The sequence below is a fragment of the Pogonomyrmex barbatus genome, unplaced genomic scaffold (genome assembly GCF_055798465.1).
Source record: "Pogonomyrmex barbatus isolate J1 unplaced genomic scaffold, ASM5579846v1 scaffold14, whole genome shotgun sequence".
Lineage (NCBI taxonomy): Eukaryota > Metazoa > Arthropoda > Insecta > Hymenoptera > Formicidae > Pogonomyrmex > Pogonomyrmex barbatus.
The window spans coordinates 2,525,594-2,541,854 of record NW_028297110.1 but is presented as its reverse complement, the minus strand read 5'-3'; the positions used below and the strand labels follow the sequence as shown (position 1 = coordinate 2,541,854).

Sequence of the window (16,261 nt, the reverse complement as noted above, 5' to 3'; positions counted from 1 at the left end):
TATATTGACCATTGTCTAGTCCAAAATTTTAACAATTCCAGTTCTTTCAAAGTTTCTTGGAAAACGTTTTAATCTTTCTGTAAAATTTCTCAAACTGCCTAGAAGAGCCGTCAAAACCCGATTGAGCAACAGCGCGCCACACTTTTCACGTTAATACGAACCACGAAGTAATCGGAAATCTAATCCTTTCAGCGGCGCTTAATGCAATAAAAGGACGGTAACTAACATTGACGCCCAGCGAGATTTCTCATTAGCGACGCTAATTGATATTTGCCAGCGTGCCTGACCAGAGGCATGCGGCCTGCGTTTACCTGTCGCCAACGCCGCTCGTCCACGGTTACCCGCGTATTGTAATCCTCTCTGATGGAGGGCCTCCTGCAGAAGCATTCCTGCGGGGGTTCAATTAGAGGGTTCGGCTTGTTACACGTGGGCACAAGCGGAGGCGAAAACCAAACCCAAGGCGCCGCCAGCCCCGCCGTGAATTAGTACATTGCCCGCTGTAATTACACGACGTCGCCGGCCGGTCACGACTGAAGTGAGAATATCCTGCGAGGAGTAAACGAAGGAGTAAAGAGGCGTCGAAGCCTTACGTCGCAAATAAAACATCTCTCCGTAATGGCTTTCGAGATTGAGGATAGAAATAAAAGATAGGATACACAAAGTTTTCCTTTCCGAACTTTTCTGATTTTTTTTTCTCCCCTCTCGCAAACTTCCCTCTTTCTGATCCGCATGAACCGAAGTTTCAAGTATAATAACAACGACTCGAAAGGAGTAAAAATTGAGAGCGAGCGCAAAAAAAAAATTATTTTGATACCATCTTTGTCTCTCACCCTTTTTGTTACAAAGGTATAACCAAAATTTGTTTCTTGCCCGAAGTGGAAATTAGAGGCACTCGATTCTACATTGTCAATTAGAAAAGCCTGATTCTACATTGGAGTTTGATAAGTCGCGGCGACAAATCGGAAATTTTTCTGCTGAAAAACTTTCTTAAATTACGTTCCTAGCTTTCGCAGCTTTCACGCTTTCCCGGTTTCATATCATTTACTCACGGATCTCACGGGTAATTGAAAAAAATAATGATTCTTTTATATTCGCTTTGACAGTCTTACGAGCCGAGCGAAAGAAATGCGAATAGTTACCGAAACTCTCCGGATGATCATTGATCTGGTAGTCAAAGTTGTCATATTCGATTAATGGCGACGACGGTAGGCGGCGAGAGAGCAATCTCGAAAGTTTGACTCGCGCCGGGCTTTCGAGCTTAATCTACGGCCGAGTCAAATATTGGACTTTCGCGTGCGCCGGGGACGGCGAAGTTTATTGAATTTCGTATTGTTTACACCGCGAGTCCGCGGGCGTCGTTTAATTGACGTTTGTCACGTCGCGAAAAATTGCCGCTTGCATGAGCTACCATCGTGTCGATCGCACGAACTACACCACTAGTTTTGGGACTGGCGACAGCGAGAAAACTTAATTTGTCGCGAATTTGCTAAAGCGAAACAGAGCAAATGACTCGACGTCGCCACGTACTTCAACGTCGCGGGAGCGGGAAAAATATCGAAATAATCAGACGCTTTTGCAATATCAACTTTCGTTTCCCCGGAGAGTCAGCTGTTGCAACAGCAATTTCTCCGAAATGAGGCAATCGCAATTACTCCGCGACGACGGACAATACGGTTCTGATAGTAATCACGTCTCTTTAGGGAAAGTGCAGTTAACGTGAATGAAATTAGTTATTTCGAGAACGCACTGCATAATAGCTGCTGAATAAAAAGAAATTCTTTGAATACGTTTGAAATTGCAAGAATCCTCGCACGCTTGATCTACTTTTCGAAAGGCAAATCACAAACTTAAATAACTTTGTGAAATTACCTTTAATCTTAGATACAATAATAAAGCTAATGAAAATCAGCACTATAAACGGCGCGCAATCATATGTTTATTAATAAAAGATACCAAACATTTCGACTTCGAAATCTTCATTTTCATATTCAAAAATACCAGTAAGGTGTATCCACGAGTCCAAAACGGTGAAACTAATCATAAAAAATAAAAGATGATTTTAACCTAATTATTTTCTTTTAATTTTTAATCTAACTTTATATCTAATTTTCTATCGATTGATGGCACAATCATTAGACGATGGCAGAACAAATAATGCTCGACAACATGGAGCATTTCTCATCGGCGATAAATCCAACTTTCGATCACGTTACCTTTCGCCGAGTGATCAATCCAAGTGGATACAGTTAATGGACTCGCCATTACTGCCACGACGATATCGATCGTCCGCGCCGTATCGGGACAATCGGCAGGGATTAGGTGGAACACTCCGCAAAATGCGGGACAAACGCGCGCCACCACGGGGGAGACGCTCGTCTCGGAAGTGGCCTCGTCACCGGAACGAGGGCGAGAGGACGGAGACGATCGGTGCGGGAATAAATGCGACGCGCTACACAGAGGAGGGCAATCCCGGAAATGCCTTTGCAAATCAGAGCAGCTCGCCCTGGTGCGCGCATCAGTTCAAAAGAATCGTTCGTCTTTCCCACCCTTTCCCGTCCCATCTCGAGCTTTCTTCCACTCCTCTCCCCTCCCCCCCTCCCCGCCCCTATCTCTTTTCTCTCATCTTCCTCCTCTACGTTTGTTTGGTCCTCTCCTCCACCCTCGGCACGCGGTACCCGCGCGCACCGCGTTTCCTCCTCTCACCTCCGAGGCCCGTACAATCCCGTCGTTGGCGCGCCGAGTCGCGCGTCTACGGGAAGAGGAAAGATGGGGCGGAAAAAGAAGGAAGGGCGAGTGGGAGGGAGACGCGGTAACGCGGGAAAATCCTTTGAGAAACGTCTTCGGTCTCCTTCGCACGATACTACTTGCAAAGTAGGGCGTGTGTAAAATATACGTGCAGGAAGGAGAGAGAGAAAGAGAGGGTCGTGTGAGACGAGAGAGATCTCAATAGGGCTCGTTACGAAAACGCATACGGCCGGAGACAAAAGCGGCGTGCTGCAGAGAGATTGATTTTCAAATTCGATTTAATTATCGCATCTCGCTTACGCGCGCTTTTTTTTCTCCTCATGATGAATATGTATAGTCGACTACTGTCTCTCGCGAGCGGATAAGCTCATTCGGAAGAAGAGGCCTTTTGTGAAGGATCCGTCGTAATCTCGCGGCAGGATCTCCTATTTGAACACACATACCGCCACACAAAAGGGGATTTAAGGGTCCTCAAGAATAGCTCGAGCCAGCAGGAAGAAGGGGGAAACGAATTTGTTCGACAGATATAAATTCGTATAAGACGAAAAGCCGTTTAAAACGCAGTTGATAGAGAGTATAGCAATATGTGTCGTTCAAGTATACTATATTGAACAAATAAAAACGATAATTTGAGAACGATTATTATATAAAAAAACTTATAAAAACTTATTGGTCGAAAAAAATTACATTTCATATTGAATAATATTTGCAGAAGAATATAAATATCATTTATAAAAATGATAACGCACAGAATATTCTGTATATTTTGAAAGCAGATATATAAAGCTTATAAAAATAATTTACCTCAAAAACTTCTATTTCCACATTTCCAAAAATAAATTTTAATCAATTACAAATTAATTTGTAATGACACGTATAATCGCTCAAAAATACAATATTTTTAAACTGTCCTATTCTGTATAAAAGAAAATCCAATTATTTTGCTAATTTAATATCCGTGCTAAAAAAAAAACTGCTTAAAAGTACGTAGATTTTAGTAGTTGAGCGTATCAAAAAGATAAACGAAATGGCCGAGTGCGTTAATATAGCAAACACTTATTTTGTTCACCAGTGTAATCGATAAAACACGTTAAAGTGCCTTATCGTCCACGACCATGGCAGATAGACGACTACTATCCATTCGTCAACGCCATCGTCGTCGACTGGTTACGGTACAGAAAATCCAGTAACGAAGTCGTTTCTTCGTGGATTACGCGGATACGCTTCGTACCTTTTGTGTAGCAAAAGGAAAGGAGAGAACGGGGGAGGGAGGGAGGGAAGAGAGAGAGAGAGAGAGAGAGAGAGAGAACCGCGTGGAGATGGAACGATGAATAAAAGAGACCCCGTCGCCATGGCCGTGGGTTTACTTATCCCTTACAGTCGATGAATCCCCCCCTCTCTCTTTCACGTTTCGATTCGCGAATTACGTTTTCATCGGGTTCAAATGGCCGCTTATCGATTGGCCGACGAAGGAAAAAGCGTCGCGGCGCGCGACGCGATCCCACTTGATCGGTTTTGCCACTGAAAATAATATTCTTTGAGAATTATTCCGTAACGTCGAGCACCGTAACGACGCGACGGCGTAAACGGCGGTGATATTAAATTAAATGGAGGAAGCCCACCGCGACAAAGCGAACAGACATTATTTGAGACGGGATTATGAGCGGCGACACGCGCCATTAAATTATTAATGAGGATTTCCGCGTAAGGCAGAATACGTGTGTTTCGTAAAGCGAGACTCCACTCGGTAAATCCCGTGAAAATTACAAACAGCACACGCGCCCCGAAAGATCCACGCGTGTTTTCTGGTCTATCTTAGCCACTTTATCCAGCAAAAAGAGTTTTCGCGTTGTTAGTGAAGCACGTACGGTCCTTTCGAGCACGTACGCTTGCCTAGTCGCACGAAAATCGCGATGTAATTATACAAAATTGCTAAAAAAAAAAAATAACGTCCAAAGATTCCGAGAGTAGTAAAACTTGATAGACCGACTGTGTTAAATATGAGTTTTGTAAATATAGGCGATAGGAGTAAATAATTTTCAGAGCAAGGCATAAAGAGAAAAGCATAACTATGAAATTATTAATTTACCAATATGTAAATATTTAAACTAAATAAGAGCGAAAAATATTAGAAGATGATTCTTTGAGTCGGAAATTAAGGAGAGTTTTTATATAAAAATTATACTCTTATATCCTTCCTGAGGAATTACACTCCTCCAAAGGGAGACGTGAAAATTAGATTTTTATTTCTTTTCTTCGCAGATTTCAACAAATTAAAAAATGAAATTTAGTAGACATTTTCCAATAAAAAAGCTACTTATTAATATTTTTCTAATTCTCTCGTAAAAAGGGATTAGAGGTACATGTTTATGAAAGACCCCCATTTATTTTCAAAAGAATTTTTTCCTAAAATGTTTTGCACTTATTTAAAATTAAATTTATTAATTATATAAAATAAATAATGTTCAGCGAGCATCCAGGCTTAATTCGAGAAAGAAATATATTCGTTTCAAAATCACATATGTATTAATATATATATATATATAATTAATTTTTGGAGTAACGTTTCAATGCTGTAATCTTATCAAAGAAAACGCAGAATTACGTGAGTATCAAAAGCCTGGCTAGAAAATCATGACCCAATTTCGAAGTAAGCCGTCTCGACTTTTCGAGACGCGCTGCTCGACGCGACTTTCAACTCTTGAAGTCTGCTCTCGTAGCCCGCAAAGAAGAAAGTATCACGTCTGAATTATGTCTTAAAATGTCAAGAGACGCGATCTGTCTCGAGAGTTCGCATTGGGACCAGGATTTTCGAGACTCGTAAAAAATGTATCGTATGCTACCGACACAGAATATAAAATGTATATATCGAAAGCTTTCTGGATATAGTGTATATTAAGGAACTCGTGCAAGGGTAATTATTGTAGAATTAATCGTAATTATTGTAGAAATCAATCAAATCAAATGGAAGATAGTTTATTTAATTTTCAATACGACTCGCGATGCAATTTATCGCGTGCAATCGTTTTGTGCAAAGCTGCTGTCGTCCCGTTGAATTGTTAATCTGTCAACGGTTAATCTGTTAATTGCTCGCAAATATTTTTAACACAATAAAGTTTATATATATATATATATATATAAGTTTGTTTTTTAATTTTTTTATAACATTTGATATATTTTCGAAACGTCGCATAACTTTTTTTTGGTAGGGTATACGCGTGCAATCGTACGAAGCGCTTTAGAAATGCGAAAGTGTATCAAAAACATTTCATATTCCTGAATAGACGCAGATCAACATGCCTCAATGGCGAACTCTCCATCCTCGCTTTTGTTTTCGCGGCAAGTCAACTCAGTTCTCGGAAAACGTAAGAAAATATCACGTCAGAATTATGTCTTAAAAACGTCAGATGCACAGAGTGCCTATCCCATTCGAGAAGCAGCAGACAACGCTTCGTGCGAGAGTGGCTCGAAGCAAAGGGACGGATATGAATTTCTGGAAAGGTTTGCTTAAGTAAATTGCGAAATGCAGCTTGCTAACGGACGGGAAGAAGGAGAAACAGAGAGAGAGAGAGAGAGAGAGAGAGAGAGAGAGAGAGAGAGAGAGAGAGAGAGAGAGAGAGAGAGAGAGAGAGAGAGAGAGGAGAGGAGAGTTTCGTCGAGAGAGGAAACGGGATAGCGGATCTTGAATTGCGCTTTCGTTTCGCAAATACTCGGACCATCGTCCCTTGCTTTTGCAGCCAAGAGGAAAAGTTCCGTCGGTGACGAGAACAAAACGAATTTTGGCGGGAACGTCGGCCGCGTGAAATATTACCGCCTGGTTGCTGTTTGTTCAGAGTCGTGATTAGCTCTCCAATCACCCGAGGACTATTTTTTTAAGCTTTGAGAATTTTCCTTTCCTCAAAAAGCAACTCTCAGGATGTGTTAACGTGTGCCAGTTAAGAAAAAAAAAAAAAAAAAGAAAAGAAAAAAAAAAGAAAAGAAAAACTTAACAATTGATATTAAAGGGATAATTGCTCGTTCATTCAAACTCGCAGTTCAGTCGGGATTTATTTAATTAATATTTCGCAGTGATTTATTTCCGCGCGATTCGAAACTTTCATCATAAATTTAACGGAAATATGCATTCACTTCTCCGGGCAAAGTCCTCTTCATAATGAAAGTCGCTCGCAATCTCTGTTTAAACGCGAGCCAAACGCGAAATAAATTGCTAACTGAATACCGAAGGGTAGTATATATACGTTGCCAATAATATTATTCCCATAAACGAATGGTCAGTTACGCAGAAACAATTGTTCCAGCGAATTACAGCGAGTAAAACACGGTCGCCGGATGCAATTTTCTAAATGCACTACTAACTTGCAAAAGTGATACTCGGTGTGTTTGATGTTACCCGCGATCCGCGATGAATTATAAATGGGGGAATGCCCGCTCGTTCGCGGGTAACGAGCGTCGAAATAAATACACCGTAATCGGTGTAAATTTCTCTGCACGCGCCGCCGACTATAGCGCGATACATACCGCATGGCAATCATAAATGCGACCCTTTGCTCTCTGAGTGCTCAGCCGTCAATACGATCATCAATATGCAACTCACTCACTGCAAACTGCACCGCTCGCGCGAGATTACGTTATACTCCTGATTATGGCGCCAGCGAACCATTTTCGAGATGGAAACCAATTGATTCGTCGGATATATCTATGATGATCTAATGGCGCCGCCGCATAAACTCGTGGGACTAAGGATATCAACCGTAATCGAATTGCGGACAGTTATTTAAGACTAAAATATATCTATCCTCGTTTACACATTAAAAATTATTTTCGAAATTTATCTTCCAAATGTAAACGAAACCTCCCTCCCTCCCCCCCCCCTCTCTCTCTCTCTCTCTCTCTCTCTCTCTCTCTCTCTCTCTCTCTGTCTGTCTTCCTTTCTTCCTCTTTTGAGATAGTTTAGATTATTTACATAACTGCTGAAATCAACATATTACCATAACTGCGAAGGGAAAACTTCATTTTACTTACGTAATAGACGCCCGGATGGATGAACAACTTTGCATCTCGAAGTACGCGGCGGAACGTCTCAAAGGAAGTTTTCGCTGTTCCGAGTAACCTCCCTCCCCCCCCCTCTCCCGGCCCTCCAGGAGCGCCGGAACAACAGGCATTATCGAAATTCCATACTTAACGGCGACCATGGTACGGAATTAAGGCGAATTAAACGAGCATCCTTGACTGGCAATTAAGCGCAATTGGCCCACATCGCGCACGGCTAATCCGTCGCAACGGCGGAGACGGTAGATTAGGCAAACGTACGCGTCGGGATTGTGTATCGGGAACGGGGTTTTCAGCGCGATAACGCCAAATTCGATTTGCAACTCGAATTCGAAACATCGTTAGCCGCCGCCACCGCCACCACCGCCGCCGCCGCCGCCGCCGCCGCCGCCGCCGCCGCCATCGCCGCTGCTCATTGCAACGTAACTCGATTTGCCTTTCATCGCGTGTAACTGACGTATCGAGGTCGTCGATTCGAGTAGATTATTGCGTGACATATTAATTTACGTTCGATTAGTCTTTCTGAACTGACAACGCACGGTTTTTCAAACCTCGTTGTTGCGCGTCCAGTTATGAAACATTGATATTGTGTTGCGTTGGCTCCTCGCAAAATGGATCGAAACATCGCGCGGGGAGGAGAGATCGGCGGAAAAAAAAGCGCAACGAAAGTCCCGAATTAATATTATAAATTATTCCCTAAATATACATTCCGGATTTAAATCAGAAATCGAGAACTTGGAAAAATGGGAAAATCTAGAGGGAAAAGAGCGATATAAGAATGAAAGAGAGGGTCGGGTTAAAAATGGCGACAGCGAATTGCGATTCCGACCTTTTTTCACGGCGGTAACGAATGTCGCTGGAATAAGCTCGAAAAAATTTAATGCATTTTGTATGTAGAGAATTAAACACAGCGTTACGTCGAGCCGCCGGCGGAAAGTGCCCGACGTGGATCATAAAGTATCCGAGCGGAAAAAAAAAAAAAAAAAAAACAAAAAAAACAAAAAGAGAAATTAAAATTAAGCGGGAACGCAAAAGTTCAGCCGTATTATCAGAACGGCGCGCCGCCGTTTGGTTGTGACAAGTTGCGCCGCAGAGAGACGTTCGTGTGCAAAACGCGACGAGCTGAATTCTCGCCGGCATTCGCGGACTCGCGGCGGCGCGTGTAAATTTCGATAGAAATTTCGACATGGAGACCCCTCCCTCCCCCTCCCCTCCACCCCCGTCCGTCACGCGAAACCATAAATAATCGATGAACGAGATCGCGGATTCGAACGCACTACGGTCGAAATGAACTTCGATTCGACACTTTTTCCCCCGATTTTATTCCCGACCGCGGTTACGCAACACGCGAAAAAAATTTTTTTTTTCCGCGCGGGAATGCCGATTAATTAAATTAGCACGGGATGAGAGTTCGATGCTGGATTTTGTCGTCTACGTGTATCGAGCTGTATAACAAATATAAACGCCATCATCCGAATCCATGTAACTAATATGCGGCTCCGAAAATTTTTTTTTATATACTGCAATAATAACAACGGAGTTCAAAGCGCAAAAACTTTGCGCAATAAAAAGATATATTTAAAAATTAAAAAAAAGAAAATACAAAACAGAATTATTTGTGATATGATCAACTAATATAAAACGTAATATAAAACTTATATATTTTTTTTAATTTAATTAAATAAAAAGTACGACTTTGTAATGTTGCCGTATTTCATCCGAAATTTATATTAATTTTTATATAAAATATAATTAAAATATTTCCTCGTAGATTATTTTTAATTTAAATTGCATAAAAAATATTTTTTTTTTTAACAGACGGAAGCAAATTTAATAGATAAGAGAGATAATCGTCTCTTCGTCACACAAGCACATCGCGTGCTGTTATATTAAAGAGATTTCTGTAACGTTATTCTGTAACGAAGCGAGTCTCGCTAAGTACCGAAATCAATGCTCCTTTGCATCTCGATTATAAACCGCTGCAAGTATACAATGTCGGAAATTACTACCGCGAGCAGCTAAGCAGAATGGCAGCCGGTTGCTTTGTAATTAGGCGAACATGAGAAGATTTGAATTGTAGACTCCGCTTCCGCTTATCAGGCGCGTCAGGGACCGTGTAACACGATAGGGAACGTGATGTTTATCAAAAGTGACAGCTAATAGAATGTTGAATATATTTTACGCTAGAAGTAACCAATAATGTTAATTAAATTAATTAAACGATCTCTAATCATAAAATTAAAATGTCAGAAATAACAGCTCGAGAGAATGTATTTCTTTTTTTCCCTCGAGAAAAACTCGCCGAGCTCTCTTTCATCAATCTCCTTTTTCTCGCTTAATAAAAATTAATTTATTTCGGTGAAATTTTTAAGGGCAAAATGTACGATATAAAAATGATCTCTTTTTTTGAATACATCGCACGTAAATGGGAGAATCCTCTTATTACAACGGCTAGCCATTAAATCAGTGAAGTTCACAGACTCTTACGAGGGGACGAAGAAAGTTTCGCGGCTAATGACGCGGTACTTTTAAAACGACCGGACTTAGCGCGTCCATGAGGTATTGGTATAAAATTTAGCCGCTCGTATATTCCACGGAAACTTCTGCGAACATAAATACCCCGTGCCGAGGGTACGCCAAAGATAATCTCGAGAATAAAAGAAGCCACTGACGCTCGATCCACTTTTCCTCTTAACTTTATAAATCACAGATTGTATAACTACGAAAAGCCTTCTAAGTTCCGTTTTTGTTTAATTTCTTTTAAAAGATAAATAAAAACTCATCTGTTTTATTATTAATATTATCACCGCCTGATAACGTAATTTCTACTCGCGCTAATTCGTAATGCGATCTTCACGAAATAAAAATGCACGCATTCATATGATAAAGATCCAATCGTCAATTCATTATTCTACGTATCCTAAAAAAGTTTCTGGTCGATTTTCTTAAAGCGGAAAACGCGACGAAAACACCATAGAAATCGAAACTCGGCACAACACGAGAGAGAGAGAGAGAGAGAGAGAGAGAGAGAGAGAGAGAGAGAAAAGAGAATACTTGGAGACAAGTTGTACAAGGGGGAAACGAGCGAAATGAAATTACCGGAGACGCGAGACACGGGAAAAAGCATCGCCGGGAGGAGCACCACCTACCTGGAAGTCGAACTTTCCGAACTCCTGCTGGGCGTTGATGTCGGCGTTTCGCGGCACGATTATGGGACAGGTGGCGAGCGACACCTGGGCATCCGGCGACTCGTTGTAATCCGGAGTGACGGAGGTCAGGCTGCGGTCGTATCTGAGCTCCTCGTTCAGGATGGCGGCGGCGGCGGGATGACCCGACGACGGCCCCTGGACCTGGCTGACGTAGTACAGGCACAGCAGGAGCGACAGCACCACGATGCAGATGACGAAGACGCGGCCGGAGCCGCGGCGCAGTATCTTGTACATGATTCGTTCGGCGCGACTCGCGTTGCGTGTAGGATCCACGGTAGATCACGGTGATTCATCTAGAGATCGAGCGGACCAGTGCTACGGGCGATCGTGCCGAGTGAGCAACGACGATCGACGATCGATCTTCGGTCACGATTCCGTCGTTCTTGGACCTCATGGAACGTCGCGGCGGAAGAGCCTTTGAAAAAAAGGGGAGACAAATTGCATCAGATAACAAATCTCTCAAATTTGTAGTTGTTATGCCGAATTCAATGTTTGATAATAATTATTGTCCTAATTTCGAGTAATTTACTTAATTTACTTAATTTTGTATAAAACATTGATATTATTGGCCACATTTTCTATTCGGGCGAGCGGATATGTAAATGCTTTTGATAAATTCATAAGCTTATAATAATAATAGTAATAATACATAGAAACAAACTTCGTGCCGCGAAACACGTGAACGTGATGGGTCGAAATCGTATTTCGAACAATATCTATGATCATAAATGATAATTAATTATAATATATATGTATATATCGCGCCCTTTACCGCTGACTGATCGAAAATACGGACGTTTTAATCTCGTCGAGATGAGAGTACAAGAGAGATTTACAACGAATTAATTAATTTCAATTATGAAACGACAACACGAACGATATAATAACCTTGCATTTTGGTAATCATATGTAATCAAATTAATAAAATAGGAATTAGAAATTATCATTAATTTTTATTATTTACATTCCGTTTGAATATGCATACAATGCGCAAAATTAAAGGCTCATCTTGTTACTGATGTTACGCGGTGATGTTATATATAAACGCAATGACGTAGCGGCCTAGTTATCGTGCGTTTAGATGAAAATTATGATTCGATGCAGAAACGTTTTTATGTGGCGATCGTAATAATCCGCGCACTTGTAGTTTTTCCACGAGCAATATGTATACTTACACTCGCGAATAGGCAAGGTCGGTCGAAACGCGATCGATCAACTCTTTGCTAACAGTTTTCTTCTCTACTTTCTCTACATCATTTGCGACAAATGATCATCTGTCTTCGTGATAAAGAGCCCTCGCACACTTTTACAGTCTCGCGAAAAAAAAAGGAGCGCACGCATCGCACGCAGTAAATGTTTAAGAGCATCAATATTGTAAAATTGTTCATATCGACAACAAATAAATCGGTAATTAATAATTCGAGGTAGTTATGATAATTCATTATTGTTGCTGTTGGTACAAATAGACACGTTGGAGTGTAAATACACACACAACGGTTTTAAAATACAACAACAAAGTTGCAAACGTACAATCAAAAATGTAGAGCAAAATTTTTTATTTCACGATGGGAATCATCGCTTTCTCGATTATACCACAAATAATGGGCCAGTCTGTATTTCAACGCGAGGTAGAGTTAATTGATGGATTTCATAAACATTCTCGATGAATTGCAAATCGAGATTGTTCCCACGGATACCGGCAAGCATTTCCCAAAATCGAGACCTGGGAGAGCAACAGGAGGAAGAGAGAGAGAGAGAAGAGAGAGAGAGAGAGAGAGAGAGAGAGAGAGAGAGAGAGAGAGATGGAGAGAGGGAGGGAGGGAGGGAGGAGAGAGAGGGGGAGAGGGGGGGGGGAGAGAGAGAGAGAACGATCATCGCGTTCGCACTGCAATTTAATTCGGTCGTTGTGGCGATAAGCTCAACCTCGTGAACCAAAGACACGGTGTTGTAGTTCGTCGGTACCTTTCGTTCGCTAGCCGGCTTGCTAAAGGCTTCCATCGCGATATGTAAGGTCGCTTCTCACGCGATAATCGATCGCGTCTCTCGTATAACTCTGCGCTCGATGCTGGCACGGGGAGGGAGACAGACTATGGTGAGACGAGACAGACACAGAGAAAGATAGATGAGGAGGGCGGGCGGGAGGGAGGGAGGGAGGGAGGGAGGGAGAGAGAGAAAGAGAGAGAGAGAAAGCCGAAGAGGGTGAAGAGTTAGCTAAAAGGGAAGCGAGATTAGAGTTTAATTCGGTATTAACTCGACGCGTACGAGACAGACACTGTGCACGCATAGGGAAGAAAGAGAGGAGCAGCAACGACTTCGTTCAAGCGCAACGCGATAGAAACTGCTCGTCCGAAAGTTCATGGAGAGATTAAACCAGCTAGCCACGTCAACATTATCGAAGCGCGTATATGAGGGAGTAACGAAACGGTTTGTAGGAAAATGGACAGTCGTGGAAAACGATGGGAATCCGAGTAAATCTACGGTTAAGCCAACTGACGGAATAACGGGATAAGTCAGTAAAATGGAATAAATTGAGAGATAATTCGTATCGCGAACCATCGTTATTTTTAATTTTGTTATATAATTGTAACTCGAATACGATTATTATTGCTGTTATTCAAAAGAATTAGCTTTTACCGCTTAATCATGTCATGTCAGTACTTTTTTAATAATTTCCTTTTACAGAATTATATAGGGTAATGCAATAAAGCTCATTTTTAGCTGTAGCATTTGCATTTTTACTTACCGTGATAAGAAAGATATCATTTATTAGCTATTATTAAAAGTCGAGAGTATGTAGTATCGTATTTATCTATGACAAATGAAGCAGGACCGCTTGGAAATCGATAAATTAAAATTAATTGATTGTTCGCGTGACCAACAAAATTTTAAAACAAATACTAAATATACCTGATATATGTTATTCGGCAAATTAATAAACGTTTCTAAATGTTTGCCGAGCCACAAAGCGATGAAATCGATGGCAGCGATTTACATTTGCGCGCACATCATTGTTGGAAACAATCCATATTACTATAAATCCAATTACCCGATATGAATACCATAAATTCAATATCCTCCCGCCGCAATCTCGATACCATCGAAGTAATAATTAATATACAAACCGCAAGTAGAGCTATCAACTTTCGGACTTTACAGGCTCAGCCCGCGTCTGCGAGTTTACGAGCGTGTCCTTTCGCTCATCGTCGCTTCCACTCGCGAAAACCCAGAAGTTCCACGAGCTTCAATTTTCTCCCCGAGGACTCCCCGAATAAAAACGCCCCGAATAAAAAAGGAGATTGAGAAGACAAACGAGAAGGATACGACGATGGCCGGATGCTTGTCAGGTGCCGGTCCTCCAGTCATTCAACCAACGCCCTAAACGTAATCCCTTTGTCCGTTCACAACGAGGATGAAACGTGTCGAGGATGCGTTATCGAGATCCGTCCGATATGCTCATGATCGAATGGAGCGGAAGATATTAAGGAAGATATTAAAAAATAAAATAAATAAATACTTAAATTAAAATTCAACCAACACGCGATGCGCGATCTATTTCCTCGTATATTATATTCAAATTTTATTTTAATAGTTTTTATTTTACATTGAAGAAAATATAAAATATAAAATAAATTAGATATTCATATTACAAAAATTTCTTTCTTTCGTAGTGAGTCTTCAGTTTCAACAGTTATTAACAGCTGTGTGTTTTCAATGATATATTATAAAAATTATATTGTTTTGATATTAATATTCCCCGTGCGAGTGGTCTCATAAGTATTCTTGGCGCGAGTTCCATCGATTTAATTAGATTGACATTATATATTGACTGAGAAACGGGCTATTCGCCAAATCCTAATTTAAGTATTTCTAGAAAGCCGCGGACTTAGATCAACCGATCCAATTGAAACTCGCCTTTTTCTTCTCGATAATTTCAAGTTGATTATTAAATTCGAATTCGGACAATCGCTTGAAAATTCGCGCCGTGGCTACTGCCAACAATTATCGACCAAACTGACAATGAGACGATGCTATTCGATTGGTTTCTCGGCTATTCCGTCGTGGCGAGCAAGAGTCCTGCGACGGCTGCGGATTTGCGGTGCAACCGGTGTCAATACGCGAATTTTCACTGCGAAAGCCCGACATTAAAAAGAAAGACCACATGAATGTGACCTTAAACCCCTCGTACAATGAAAGACTAACAATAATTTAAATATGCTCTTTAACGAAACTGTTAAAATTTTCATCTAGCACAGTAATATTCTATAATTTAATCTAATGAAACATCCACAATTTTTAATGTCTAATTTAATTATTTATCGATTAATAAGAAAAACTTTTCAGTGCAGAGATATATTTTTTGTTTAAAAATTATTAGCAAAAGTGTTAAAAATGTTAAGTTAAGTTTCCTTAAAACATGATTTAATATGAGAATTAAACACACAAGAGCATAATAAAACAGAGTTAACAGAATTTTGAGAATTTCTTTTTATTACGTATTATAAAATAGATGAGCTTCAAAGATCTATTAGGAATTTTTTATATTCATTATTTTTTAAAGGAAAAAAAAAAATAATGTCTTCGATAGATGTACTAAGAAATGCTAGCAACTGTGGATTTTATAACCGCGATACGCTTCAGTCAGTCAGATAATTGAATAGCAATAAAAGTTTATTACCGCGTGTTCAAGTTAACCTTCGCTGACGTTACGATGCCACAAAATGTTATCGTGTCGTCCGATTAGATTCTTTCGGGAGCCACGAATTCAGACGAGAAGGCTTTAAATTAAAGCTTGCTTGTGAGACTCGAGATGATGTGCGGTAGTTGAAAAAGTCTTCGGTCAAATGTACGCGTCGCGAAGAGTTCGCGAGAGCTTCTTTTCCGCGACTAAAGAAAATGCGGGGGAAGGAAAATCGTCGCGTGAGCGAAGAAAAGGTGCTTTTTATACGCGACGGTGCATCGCGGGGGAAACTTTGGCGAATGCTGGCGGCGATCGCGAGCGGGGGGGGTAAAGCCGACTTCGCGAGCATAAGCGCATAAAGCACTCGGAACTCGCGTCTACGACGAAAGAAATTATCTCTTTTCCCTCCCTCCCTCCCACCCTTCTTCCTTGGCTCTCTTTCTCGAGCTTTTCGCTTTCGTCGCGTGCTGCATTTCGCGTGTTCGGACGCGCTTTAAATTGGGCGCCCTTTAAAACGTGAGAATTATTCAACGCTCCGCCGCGTTACGCCTCCGCCGTTTGTTATCTCGCCTCTCGCGCG

The 16,261-nt window shown here is 41.2% G+C and overlaps 1 protein-coding gene across 3 annotated transcripts in view; it reads right to left on the bottom strand.

Moving 5' to 3' along the window:
- The window catches only part of alpha-Man-IIb (alpha-Mannosidase class II b), a 142,732-nt gene that overhangs the window by 66,794 nt on the left and 59,677 nt on the right, over positions 1 to 16,261 (bottom strand). For all 3 annotated transcript variants that reach the window (XM_011635681.3, XM_011635684.3, XM_011635682.3), the window contains exon 2: positions 10,944 to 11,418. In XM_011635681.3, the coding sequence (XP_011633983.2) occupies positions 10,944 to 11,237 (294 nt within the window). In that variant the 5' untranslated portion in view covers positions 11,238 to 11,418. The remainder of the gene's footprint in view (positions 1 to 10,943; positions 11,419 to 16,261) is intronic.